The sequence below is a fragment of the Lepisosteus oculatus genome, chromosome 20 (assembly GCF_040954835.1).
Source record: "Lepisosteus oculatus isolate fLepOcu1 chromosome 20, fLepOcu1.hap2, whole genome shotgun sequence".
In the NCBI taxonomy this organism is placed as follows: domain Eukaryota; kingdom Metazoa; phylum Chordata; class Actinopteri; order Semionotiformes; family Lepisosteidae; genus Lepisosteus; species Lepisosteus oculatus.
In genome coordinates, this window is record NC_090715.1 from 16,088,265 (window position 1) to 16,102,081 (window position 13,817).

The 13,817-nt window shown below is 45.8% G+C and overlaps 1 protein-coding gene across 5 annotated transcripts in view; it reads left to right on the forward strand.

The window, feature by feature from the left end:
* Window positions 1-10: 10 nt before the first annotated feature.
* Window positions 11-13,817, forward strand: part of ankrd27 (ankyrin repeat domain 27 (VPS9 domain)) — a 43,723-nt gene continuing 29,916 nt past the window's right edge. For 3 of the 5 annotated variants that reach the window (XM_015368039.2, XM_069181218.1, XM_015368043.2), the window contains exons 1-3: window positions 11-250; window positions 9,611-9,733; window positions 12,385-12,495. In XM_015368039.2, coding sequence (XP_015223525.2) covers window positions 9,632-9,733; window positions 12,385-12,495 — 213 coding nt within the window. In that variant the 5' untranslated portion in view covers window positions 11-250; window positions 9,611-9,631. Of the gene's footprint in view, window positions 251-6,019; window positions 6,122-9,610; window positions 9,734-12,384; window positions 12,496-13,817 lie in introns of those variants that run through there. The other 2 variants (XM_015368041.2, XM_015368040.2) reach the window with 2 other exon arrangements.

A 13,817-nucleotide genomic window follows, 5' to 3' on the forward strand; every position in this document is an offset into this window, starting at 1 on the left:
ACTCAGGGGCAGGCAGTAGCTTCAGCGTTCAAGTCTCGAGTCCGACACAGCTCCGTGCTGATTGGTTGGCTTCTAGCTGTCGGGCCGGAGAGCGGCATACGATTGGCCGGATTCTGCCCTCACTCAAGATGGAGTCCACTCCCTGTGCAAAAACGGACCGGTAGTGCTGACGGTGGATTCGGAATGGTGTTTGTCTGAGTTTTCGTTGAGAAGTTGAGATTTGCAATGTCAGCCTGGCGTGTGTAAATTGGTAAGTCACGTCCATTTCTTAATATTCAGAGGAATCCGGGGTGGTCGCCGTCTTTTTTTCGGGGAAGGTGACTGTCACTTTGCTATAGACCGGTGTTAGGAAACGGATTTGTGCGGTAGCTACTCCCGTATGCTTCAAGTATCCTTTAATAAATAACACGCAAGGGGATCGTTAACATTGTTCTTATTTATTGTATTGTTCACGTATTTGCAGGTCGCTGATTTTATCGCGTCCCTGAGTCGGTTGCTGTTTTAAATTGTCATTAGGCGAAGCGACATCATATAAAGTGGAATTAACCGGGTCATCTTTTCTGTTCAAGTGTCGTGTCTCCTATTATCACGAGTTATCCTTTGGTGGTGGTGAAGGGTTGATAGCGAATTTCAGAATAAAAGTTTCAATAAAATCTGACCCAGTGACCCCTTCATGTTTACTGGCTTGGGGAACTGGTAAAATACCGGTGCATAACACAAACCTACAAGATGGGGTATGAGTTTGCGGTTTCTGCAGCAGAGGGATCGGAAATGTTTTCGTCGCAGTAAGTGTTGTACATGCGGAAATGGTTCTTGAGAACAGTTTTTCTTCTAAAAACTCTGCCTTATCCGGCGACGCACGACCAGACACTAGCAAGAATAAATGGTACAGCGGGGACATGCCCGTCAGAGGTACATGCCTGTACCTCTGACACATATACAGAGCCTGCGCTTTGGACAGACAGATGTAACCCGCAGACGGTTTAAATTTGTATCAGGATGAATGCGGGTGTTAAAACTATCTAGGGCACGACAATAAAATAATCCATGGGTTTTGTCTGACTGGGAAACCACATAGGCCTGTGTGATTGTGTTGAGATGTAGGCTGTTTTGTGATAACACGATTCCAAATTTTAGGTTAATGGAAAAGTCTAGTATTGGTAGCAGATTTTGTTTGGTCAGTGTAAATTTTCTTATTTGGGAGGGACCTGGATTTATTCCCAAAAGTAATGAAGTAAGCCTTGTATGGAATACAAAAAGAGATGATTGAAACACTCCATGTATTATACAACAGTCATTACATTTTGGGCACTATGTTCTAAAGCAGCTTTAAGGTGTAAAGCTTCTCTGGAGCTGCCCTTTTAAATTAAAATATGCTTCTGATCTGGTGTATCAAAATAATTGAGAAAAAAGTTGCTCCTGTGAGATGAAAAGAGAAGTTGAGCTTCCAGTATGAACTGATCTTGCCTCAAAAAAACAAAGATGGTTTGATTGAATCCATAGCTGGGTTTTCGGAAGTGAAAGCTCTGTCTAGCTGCCAACAGACAGGTTATGCATCTTCAGGGCAGTGGAAATGTGCAGTATATACTGAGTTACAGTGGCCTGTTCTTGCCACAGGGTAAACAGCTGAAGTATAAAGCATTCCCATGACATATCAAGACTGGAGACACCCCCACTGCTGACTGCTGTGCTGAGCTCTGGGTTTTATCATGGTTTGCTTTGCCTTAGAGTCACGTTAGTCTCCAGCGCTGAGCAGTTTCTAACCACTACAGTTGGGCTTTAAGTACTCTGACTTCTCTTGTTGTGGGCTACAGAACTGAAACTGGCTTGATCCTGTTGTCAGGCTTTTTGATTCTGCACAAACCAGGTGTATCTGGAGCACAGTGCCTGTTTTCAGCCTTCGCCGTGAGCGTGGCTGTGTGGGTACCTCCTGAGGAGCAGATTTCAGCCCCGGAAGAGGCATCAGATGAAGGCAAGGAGAACCTTGCAGCAATGTAAAACTCCATCGGAGAGCCCTAGTTAAGTGACAGAAATGTGTGATCATTTACAGTCAGCAGACAGCGCCGGATACGAGCTCTCGATCGCTTAATCAGTCAGTAAGCTGCAGCTTTAAGGAAAGGTGTACAAGGCATGAAAGAGGGAATAAAATGTTCCATTAATGCATTCTTAATCGTCCCTTCAAGAAATGGTGCTGGAGCAGTTGTTGCAGAGGTACTATAGTGTGGTGTCTGTAGGGCAGCACACTGGTAGGTTCACCTCTTCAATATGAGGAATCCTAACTGTTTATTTCTAGATGTAGATCCGCCTCCCCACCTGTTACACAGCTCTTAACAGGAAGTAGTAGCCATGGCTGATCAGCCTTTGTCTGCTGTGGAAGATTCACATTGGCGAATGAAGAATGAGTCTGTATCTGGAGCCTCATTGCACACTGCCCAGCAGAAGGTTTTTTGAGAGAGACTGAGGTTTCCCTGGTGTATCAGTGCACACGGTGGCTGACTGGCAGTGTCGCCTCCGCCCTCTCCTCTTCATCAGAGAAAGATGAAGGACGCCCTTCGAAGTGGTTAGGGCAGCATGGCGGAGTGGGGCTTGTACCAGGGCCGGGGGCTACACAGAGGCTGTGACTCGCCAGCGGAGATCAGCGAGGCAGAACGGATCTCCGCGGCGCTTGTTTGCGGAGCAGGCTGCAGAGGAAGCCGAGTGCCGTGCTTCACGGCTCAGACGCCACCTGTGTTCGGTGATGGTTGAGGTACTGGGCGAGTGTGCCAGTGGGGTAGAAACTGCTCCAGACAAGTGCAGAGATCGTTGTCTCACTCGGGCTGAGCCAGTCGTCTGGCCTGCTGCGACTGGCAGCTGAGAGCGCGCCTGAGTCTGTATTTCACAAACTGCTTTCAAAGCAAAAGTGTTCTCATTTGGCCCTTCTTTCAGTATTTGTTTCAAACGTAAAGGCCGATATGTGGATTCTACAGTACAGCAAGGTAACGCTGGAGCAGGACAACTGCAAAACACCTACAGAATTATTGGGGTTCTGAGGATGGTTTTCTTGAAGAACCTGAAAAAATAATCATAGGAACTTGGGAAATTCAGAACAGCATACAAATTATAATCCTTATTTCATCAGCACAGATGTTATGGACATAAAGGGTTAACCACTTTATTTTCCTAAGATGTATTTTATAGTTTGAAGGCAGCAGGCCACAGTTCTCACTACTGCATTCATGCTTGGCGATAAAATCTCAGTTGGCAGTGGCATCACACTGAAGAGGGGAAAGATGGATCTTGGTCAACACAATTGTGGATTGAAATACACTGTATGGTTGTGCGTTTGATAAATACGTTTTGATTGATTGATTGAAAATACAAGCACACTGCCGCTGTGCTAAAGCACGTGAGGGGTTGTGTGGTGTCTCAGTGCAGGAACTATGAAAAGGCTGTTTTTGACATTTTTCAAACCTCATCCTTTTTTTCAGACCTTGCTGAAAGCCTTTTCTCTTACACTGATGTCAAGCCAAGTTTGCAGCACTTTGTGTAGCGGCTGTTCTCTGTCAGTTGGAGTTTCGGGACCTGGTTCCTGCCATTTGTCTTGTTTGGGAGAACTGAGAGTTTACCCTGTGTGGCATGTGAAACTCAAAATAGTCTGTGAAACTTTACTGCTATGCTTGTTTATGTAATCTTCTGTTGTCAGCTGTTCCTCAGGAGTTTCGATTGCAAGTACTGCTTTCATATCATCCTTTATCTATTTTACCATTATCTTAAAGGATTAAATTAGCCTAAGTGATACTCATTATTATTTATTCATTATTAGTTATTTTGTCCTTTGTTCAAAGAGTAAAGTTCTTGCAGCTCCTTTTCCTGCCTCTGTGACTACTGCTGACACACACAAGACACTCCACAGCTGACACACACACACAAGTCACCTTAGGTTTTTATGTTTTAAGTGGTGTCTCATTATTCCCCTTTCAGGGAAGACTGCACAGTCTTCTTCCTTCCAGGCTGGTCTTCACTTGTCAGTAGATCTACTCACTGACCCTCCTCTAGGTCTTCATTAGTCACCAGGCTCTGGAGTACTCAATGAGATGAACTCTGTGTCACCCACACTTAATGGTCACTAAAATAATCACTCCAGCTCAAGGCTTTCCTCTACTCTTTCAGCTGAGCTCTTGCACTTCACCAAGCACTAGGTCTTCATTAACAGCCCCTAGCTGTCCGGATTGTTACTGACTCTCCCTGTCTTACCCTGTTTGGCCAGGGATGCATCTCTGTTATCAACATGTATGTCCCTGACACAGCAGCAGCCGGTTTTGTCGCTCTCTCTCGCTCTCTGAGCTCTCCTAAGAGCTCATTACTTGCACCCGGGCCCAAGTATGGGTTGCGCCGGCCCTGCCCATCATCCTGGTTCGGCTGGCCCACCCTGCTCCTCGGCAGTGCATTTCAGTCCCCTTGAGCCTGCCAGTGTGCTCCCAGTCATCTTGTCTGTCCAGCGCCTGTGAGTCCCACAGCTCCCCACTTTCCCTACTTCCAGGCTGGAGTCTGGACACAGCCTGAAAACCCTTTCCTCCTAGCTGTCCTTCTAAGCCTCTTAATTTGCCCGAAGGAGGGGGTTGATTCCTCATGACGTCGTTAATTCCTTCCTCGCGAAGCCACCTTTCACTACCTTTTCACCTTTTGGAGCAAAAGCAGGTGTTGACCCAGAGGCCCTGCTCACAGTCCCTCAGTGGGATAAGCTGGGGAGGTGCTATTTCGAGCAGCATTCGAAGAAAAAAAATCAGTGAGTTCAGCCTTGACCTCAGCTTCTGATGGCATTCTGCTCATTGTAGTAATAAAATGGCTTTTGAGCAAAGTTTCAGGTTTAGACAGGCGGAGTTACAGGTCTCTCCTGTCAGTCTTGCAAATGGAAATTCTCTCGCTGTGATGCACCTCTGCTGGACCCAGTGCACAAGAGCAGGGCCTGCACTGGCTGAGGCTGCACGGAGATCAGTGACTCACCTGGAAGACACGCAAGCTGAGATCAGTGAGACTGAACAGACCTCAACGGCGCTTCTTTACTCCCTCATACTTCTTTATTCACGTGTAAATCTGTATTTGTACCTTTTTATTATTTTCCAGATGATGCTAAGAAACGACACTGTTTCTCCAACTTTTCTCGAAGTTGACGGGTATTGACGTGCAACACACATTTGCTTCCCCATGTGTGCCTTTCTAATGCATCCCCAAAGCCTCGATGCAGCAGTATAAAAATCAGACACACGTCAGAACTATCAATAGCACCAGCATTCAGTGCTTGTGTAGCAGGTGTAGCAAATACCAGCCTTTTGCCATTTGACGAATCGTTATGGTGTTTCACTTATATTCTTCCCCATTCCATTTCCTGTCAGTATGTCTTGAAACTCGGTTATGCTTTGTAGGCAGTTAGCCTGGGAACATACTGTCTACTACAAGAGACAATGTCATTTATGGGGATGCGTAACAAGTACCAGCACCACTCCTGTGACCAGAATCCAAACTCCTGAATGCCCTAAAGGGGAGTGTGCCATTAAGACATGATGTACCGCAGTAGCCACAAAGAGCCAGAAGAGGAGGAAAGAGTTTCGAATACACAAAATCACTGAACTCTAAACACCGAGGTCTATTATTCATGATGGGAAGGGACGTCCAGCACAGCAGCCCTTGTTAATAATTGAAGGCGGACTGTAGATTGCTTGTGGATCGTTGCCTCTGGCTCATCAGCTGCTGGATGGGCCAGATGTTCTTGGAGCAGCTGGAAATGTTCTGACTGGCGATACAGCGCAGTGGTGAGACACAGGCACTGCTCAGCGGCTGCGGCGATATGGCTCTTTGCCCAGGGGCTGAGGGAAAGCACATGTGTGATGTGTGGCCTTGATCATGTGGAGCCTTGTCTAAACTGATTTATGATTTTTTTCCCTTTTCCTTCTTTTTTTTTACTCTCCCAAAATGTTTCACATTTCAAAAGAGCAGCACTAATCTACTTGGAATTTTTGCAAGATATCCTCCCCTCAGGCTAGATAACAGCTTGAGAGTATGTACATCCCTGCCTTTTCACTTCACGTTCAGTAACTTGAGACTTCTGTGCACTGCCCAGATCTCTGTGGAGCAGCACCAGAAAGTGAGTACAAATCTTACATGTTCGTATCATTCCTCCTGGCGTCTTGCTGTGTACTGTACTTGTGTCCCTGTTGTTGAAGCCTCGGACCTAACGCACATTCAGGCATAGACCTCTTTTTAAAAGACATTGTTCCCTTTCTTTTTGAAAATAAAACTGGAGCGTGACTAGTTCCTATTTTTTGCACTGTTATGTTTGGTAACAGTAGTATCATTGTTTTCACGAGTTCAGAGTTTTGCTTCCTTTGTAAGGGTCATTGCAAGAAATAGGTCTTTTGACTTGAATAATGCATAGCATGCCCAACCGTTCTGAGTTTAAGAGGTTTTAGCTTCTATTCTAAAATTATGCAGTGCTAGCATAAAAGCAAAACCGTTCAGAGGTGGTATTAAATGTCAGTATTTCCTGTAGCACGGAATTATTGATTCACAACTGTTGGCTTTGCAAAAGTTCTACATCAGCATTTCATACAGGGGTCATTAAACACTGCCAAGAACTGCACTTAGTGCTGCTTTTAACATGAAGAAGCACTGGGCTTGAAGGCGAGACGTGCTGGTCATTTTTAAGAATCTAACGCAAAAGGTAAAAATTAAGTAAACATTTTGCATGTCCTGTCCAGGATGTAGCTCACCTTCACCCACAGCTTGCTGGGATAGACTTCGGCTGCTGTGACCTTGAGTTGGACAGATTAGAAATTGGGTGAGAAAATGGATGGGTGGTTAAGAAAGCAGGACTGGTCCTGCAGGCAGTGAGTGGAAACCGGCTGCGTACAACTGTCTAATAGGCTTTTCTCTGAGGACTTTCTTTAAGGTCGGGGGCATTGCTGAGGGGCCAGTAGCACTGAGAAGCCTGCAGTGGTGGCATCACATCTCGCTGGGGTTGTTCTGCACCTAGCACCCTTCTGCATCAGAAGAATTAGCCGTGGTTTTTTATGGGTTCTTTCAGGAGGTATTGATTCAATCCGATGTAGAGACTGCGAGACGTTGTTTTAAACGTGCCACCCCAAAAAACCCCGTACGAGGGCCGCAGCTCTTGTAGGAAGGTCTTGCAGCTGACCTTTCGACCTTTCGCCACATGGGCACTCTGTTTTGAAATGATCTGACCCCACTAAAGCACATTGGTAATGATGTCAACGTATGTCTGAGAAATCCCAGGGGTACGACTATCATTTAGTGTTTGGGCTGTATCTAGTGATTTTTCTCTCGCATGCAAGTTTGAACTTTGGAGTATTTTGCCAAAATCCGAGTTGGCATGAAATCTGTTATTTAGTACAAACCAGGTGTGATAAATGCATTTCACATAGAAAGGATATTGCCCCTGCTTTATCCATAGGGCAATAGGTGGAGGCAGTGGAGCCCGGGGCCTGTTGCTGAGTGTTTCTTTATCTCCCTTTGCTCCAGTAGGATGCTCTCTATTGCTTGGCTGAACATCAGTTCTTACATACTCATTTGAAAATGTAGGAGTTGGCAGGCTAACTGTCAGATGGCTGCATAAAGTTTACCACTATATTATCTGGAAAGAGAGAGAACGCAGCCAGTTCCAGTAAGGTGAAGCTTAGAAAAGTTGAACTTTCTTCCTTGCAGCAGGAATGATGCAGCCCGGGTGCCAGTCAGGTTATCGTTACAGGAATACCTCATGCACGGGAGGTTTGTAAGTCTGTGACCCTCTGACATCTGTTAGATGAATTTCAGAATTTAGAGATGATTGTATCCGGGCTGAAAATTCCATACTATCAAACTAACTGAAGTACCAAATGAGCATAATGCAAATACAAATTTCCTGATGGAAATCTTGAATAATATAGGAAAAACATGGTCACATTGAGCAATTGTCAGGGACCAAGCATTGATAGCATCCCTGGATACTGACAGTAGCCAGTCCTGGAAAAGGAACATGTACTGTAACTGCATTGGTTAGGAACACAAGCTGCGTGTTGCACATGTGGGATCTAACAGTCTCGCTCCAGAAGAATAGCATTATGGTTCAGTAGACTTCAGTTATTAGGTCAGTACGTGTCAAATCTTTTAAAATCTCTGACGACAATATAGGTTCTTGGAGAGATGGCCACAACACGTTGCAGGAAACCTCTTTTGAAGAACATATTGGATAGTGGGAAACAGGAAGCAAGGAGCAATGTTTCCTGGTCTGTGGATCTGTTCATCTTCTCTGATAATCCTTGAGGAGATGTACAGATAAGATATTTTGTATACTTTAGAATGTTGCACAAACATTGCACTCACATTGTACAATTTAGTCACTCTTTGCCCAAAAACAATGTATGGTTTTGTAAGAAGACCAGAAGTTTGAATAGCTATTCACGGAGAAGCAATGTGAGGCCACTGTTCCTCAGCTGTGAATGATCTGTTCCTCGTCATTCCCTGTTTTCCAGTTAATGTGCTCAGCTGAGAGGCAGCTGGCTACAACACCGAGTAGCAGAAATATAGGAACAAAACACTGTTGTTTTGAAGGGTTTTGGATCGGAGACGTTGACGTGAAGAAGTAGCGAAATCCACACAATCCAAGAGTGTTTTCTACATCCATGTGCCAGGGCCTGTCCTCCAGGTCAACACCAGGCTTAACTGCAGGGCATGCCTCCGTGTCGACTTTGTATTTTAAATAGTCAGAGAATAGTAGTATTTTCTAAAATACCTGTGGTTGTGAAGATGTGCTTCTGTTTTAATCCTTATTTTGCATTATAGAGTGATCCGTTGTTTCAGTTCTGTAGCCACCTGCTGGGAATCTCCAGTTTTGTTTTTTTGTGCTCTCAAACCTGCAACCTCACACAGGAGAGATGAGCGAGTACAGATGTGCTCCTCCCACTCGCCCTCCTTCAGGCCCCTTGTAATTGAACAAGTCACTTCCTCCACCTCAGGCCTGCAGGTGAAAGGTCACAAGTCCACTGTGCTGCAGGGACAGCGGACCTTGTGTCAGCTGGGCACAAGACCCGGGTTCAAATGCACTCTTGAGTCTTAGACCGCAACCTGTGTTCAGGTGAGCCTCTTAACCAGTTGACCCCTACTTCAACAGTTCTTTCACACAGCATGTGAAGTGTTTGGGAGCGGTTTCTAGCACGAGTCTGGAGAGCGAGTTTCCCAGTGACGCGTCTCGCGACTGAGCCCCGAACGTTTCTGACACGCAACCTGCTGTCAGTTAAATGACAGAAATGTTTCAAAACTCCATTCTGTCTGATGAAAAGATCGTTTCCTTTTCATCTGAGCTATTGTATTCTTCTTTGAGCTAATCAGTGGCTTAATGACACCGTGATGAATTTCAGCCAGTCGGGGGTGACTTGTGCCTTTAGCCGGTAACGGTTTGACCCCGTCTGTTACTCAAATTTAAATGTGCAAAATTCTCTTTCTCTGACATCTGTCTTACAGGATGATTGTTAAAGACCTACAGAGACATTAACAATGTCAGGAGGGAAGGGTGAAGGTCTTTGCTGCAGACGTGAACAGGTGCTATTGTTGAAGTTCTTTTGTCTCTTTACCTGCCCAGGTGCGCCCGTCGGACTTCCATATGGCTGTGTATGATGAGGACATCCTGAAGAACCCTTTTTACCTGGCACTGGAAAAGCAGCGCCCAGAGCTGTGCAGCAGAGTCGCAGAAGCCCATGGTGTTGTAAGTGTTCGTTTTACACTGGTCTCTCCTGCAAGAACCTGCTACTCTGCACCTCGTGCTGGTGTGCGTGTATCCAGCCTTGCACAGATAGCTTGCCAGCCGGAGCCTATCCCAGAAAGCAGTGGGCGCAAGGCAGGATACCCCCTGGATGGGATGCCAGACTGTCACCGGGCATGCAGACACAGTCACACCAGGGCCAGTTTTCCCAGGAGCCAATTAACCTGTGAGCATGTCTTTGGATTTGTGAGGAAACTGGAGCACCCGGAGGAACATGCAAACATCACACACATAGCTCCCCAGGAACTGAACCCGGAGAAGTCCACGGTAGAGGAGCACAGCAGCGGTTGTACAGTATGTCAGTGCGTTGGAGCAACCAGGAAGCATGGATTGTGTGATGTCAGGGAGGGACTGCAGTGTCTGGAATAAGTAGCCGGAGGGAAAGAAAAGCCTCAGGCCATGTAGCAAAAACAGTGGCTCCTTCAAACACCAGAGAAAGAAGTAACAATAAGGCAACCTGCCTGAGATGTGTTGCTTGAGGGCTGATTAATGAGCTCTTAACTCATCATTAAACCCACAGGTGACAATCATGGCGCTCGGCAGGGTGCTCGGCCCAAGCAAACCTAACCTTTATCAAAACAACATGCTCTTACAGCTCAGACTGCTCGCCTAATTAATGTGCAGCAGGCTGAAAGGGCTCCCGATGGCGAATTGATTGAGATTTTCTTTTTTTAGGTTCCATTTCTGTCTCGTGCGCACTTGAAAACCGCGTCATTTGCTGTTCGCTTGCATTAGAGCCCTCACCTGCTTTAACAGCGCACCCTTGTGTCATTGTAAAGCAAGCATTGTGCAGGTGGCTCCGTGGACAGAAACTCATTCTGATTGTGAATGAGCATTATGAAAAGCGCGTCCATTTTCCAAGTGCGAAAGAGTTCAAGAACACAAGAACTACCTTTTCAAGCCTCAGCCTTTTGTTTCTGGAGTGCCTGAAACTTTGCAGCTCTGCTTACATTTTTAAAACCCGTTAGAGCACTAATATCACCTCTTAGCTGTACTTTGCCTGTTTCAATGCTGTACTAAGCTAGAATTTTAGCTGGTGGCTTTTTATCCTTCGGTGTAGTTCTTAGTTTTAGCAAGTGGCCGTTTTGATTTAGCAGGTTGCTTGACCTTCTTGATGTTAATCTGCTTGACTCAAAAAAAAAAAAGGAAAAAAAAAGCGTACATGTCCAAAGAATAACAAGAAGCTTTGTTTCAGTATATTATAATGTGGGGAGGAGAGCAGAGTAATGAAGCCAGTTCATAGATGGGGATTATAAGGAGGCCATGATTGGTAAGGGCTAATGGGAAATTTGGCCAGGACGCCGGGGTTGCACCCCTACTCTTTTTGAGAAGCGCCCTGGGATTTTTAATGACCACAGAAAGTCAGGACCTCAGTTTTACGTCTCATCCGATGGACGGTGCCTGTTTACTGTATAATGTCCCCATCAGTATACTGGGGCATAAAGACCCACATGGACCGTAGGGTGAGCGCCCCCTGCTGGCCCCACTGACACCACTTCCAGCAGCAGCCTTAGTTTGTCTCAGGAGTCTCCCATCCAGGTACTGGCCAGGCTCACACCTGCTGAGCTCCAGTGGGCTGCCAGTTGTGAGTTGCAGGGTGATATGGCTGCTGGCTGTGGGAAACTAGTGGGGCCTGTGGGAAGTTGTGTGGGGAGGCTGGGGACTGGGGAGCGCTGCTTTAATCTCCTCCCGCTGGCTTGACCTCGGCCTCCATGTGATCGCTCTCCTCCGTGCACTGCGCTGAAACCGGCCTTGTCCTCTGCTGAGGGGCTAATTGCCTCGGTACACAGTTTAGTTATGGCTGGTTTGTGTCCAGATTTAGTTTTGTTGATTCCTTAGCTAGTTTCCATAGTGCCACAATCTGTTTATTCCATCTGAAATTGACTCTGATTGGGCTTAATTCAATTTTGCTTCATCCCTGTCAGCTGAGGCGCAAGAATCCAGTCACTGTGCCTGACTGGGGCTTCGTCGGCCTTCCGCCTCTTTCCTTGAGAGGCTCCGTCTCTAAAACTGGCCTTCAGGTCCTCCAGGTTACTTCATCAGAGCACATACGGTCGGCCGGACCCAACACAAAATCCTTAACGCTTCCCTGGGCCTCCACTAGTTACTTCAGATTGCACATCCGAACCTTCTGGTTTTTAGAAGACCCTTCTTTAAAAGCTTTTTTTTTTTAAAAAAGAGCCGCGGTGCTGCGCTAGAGACTCGCAGAGTTGTGAACCACATTTGCTTTTCTGTTTTGACGAGTCAGAGTCTGGATCGTCCTGTGCTTGCTTTGGGGGTGAAGGTGGCTCCCTGTCCTGTCGCGCTCGGCGGGCTGTGTGCCATGCGGCACCTGAAGCCAGCAAACACAGCCAGTCTCCTAGCTCTGCGCTGGCACTGGGAGCTCGAGCCCTCTACTCCTGGTCCTGCGCTGCCTCAGTCTTCTCTGCTTCCCAGCCCTGCTCAGTTCTCCATTACAGAGCTGCAGGCAGTGGCAGTGAGACAGGGGAATTTCCCAGGAGTGACACAGGAGCTGACCGGGGACCCCTGAATCAGCAGACGGCACACTGACCCCTGGGCTCCCCCTCACCCTGTCTGCCTGTGCTTCCCGCTAGGTCCTGGTGCCGTGCTGCGGAAGTCTGCCTGCCAGAAGCTATGACCCGGCCCTGTTTGAGAGCTACATCCTGCTGCCTGTGGAGGGAGGCTACCGGACTCTCAGTGGAAAGGTACCGTGAGCCAGTGGGGTCAGAAGTGCTCTCTGTGTGACTGATCCGCGTTTTTCCTGCAATCGTTTTAAAAACTCTGCCGCAGCTGACCATAATGCAGGTTTCTCTCCATGTCATAGCAGTGGAAAATACAGAAACAGGATGCGGCTTATTTAACTGGAAAGCAATTCTGTTTGCATTTGATCCATCCAGCTCCTAATCTTTTATTTAAAAGCCTTTCCCTGCTGTGTACTGTCTGAAATGGTTTCCCAGTTCCTGTCCCTGGTGGCCAGAGTTTTGCATTTAACCAGAATGCCTAAAATGGACAAGTGCATTAATTTTACATACATGCACATGACACAATTTCAAGGGGATAAACATCTGCTATAAACAAAGACCTGTCTGTCATGGTGTCTGAGATTTGAGCTTGCGGTGGCAATAATGTGTTGTGTATCATCATTCTCTGAAAAAAAAGAAAAATGTTTTTTTTCAAAGACCATACAGTAACTTGTAAAAAGTAAACATATGATATGTTGTAAATTCCCAGGACTGGCTGGGAAAATCCTAAGAAAATTTACCAATTTAAAAAATTTGAAACATTTTTTTAAAAGAAGAGATGATTATTCAACTTAAACTTAAAACCGAATAATTGTCTTTACTTTGCAGTACTTCTTTTGTTCTTTAACTCCACTTGTTCTGCAGAGATGATGTTTTAAATATTTTATTAATGCTGGATGATTTACTTTGGCATGTACAGTACACGCTTATCTCTCAACCTTCCACTTTAAATAATGGCTTTTCGTTAGTAACGTTCATTAGTGTTTAATAAAGTAGTTGAAAGTGCCCATTACCTTCACTGTCAAGTCTTTGTGGTGTGCTTTTTTAATTTTCAAAATTTCTACGTCAGTTTATTTTGGTTGCCTCATATTGTACACATGGTCAGATTGTTAGGAGCTTCCAGTCAAATGTCCAGACTCTTTCAGCTGTACATGTACTTGACATGAGGAGCCAACTCAAGGCAGGCCTGCTTTCCTGGGATGGGATTTGCATATGATTTTTTAAAAACCTTATGGAATACTGTACATGGCAAAGTCTGGTCGAGCTGTTGGTGCAGCTCTCTCATATCATTTGCTATGGGCTCCTAATATTTGACCAATAAGTGTAGAACTTCTGCAGTTTACAGGATAGGCTACACCTTTGGTTTGTAAAGTATGGAATGGTGAGTGTTATTATTTTAAGTATGCACTTGCTTTGACTTATTTTTGCCTTTAATTCATTAAAAAAATAAAAAAAAACATTGCAAATAGATATTTTTGTGGATCCTTGCAGAATTCAGAAGTACT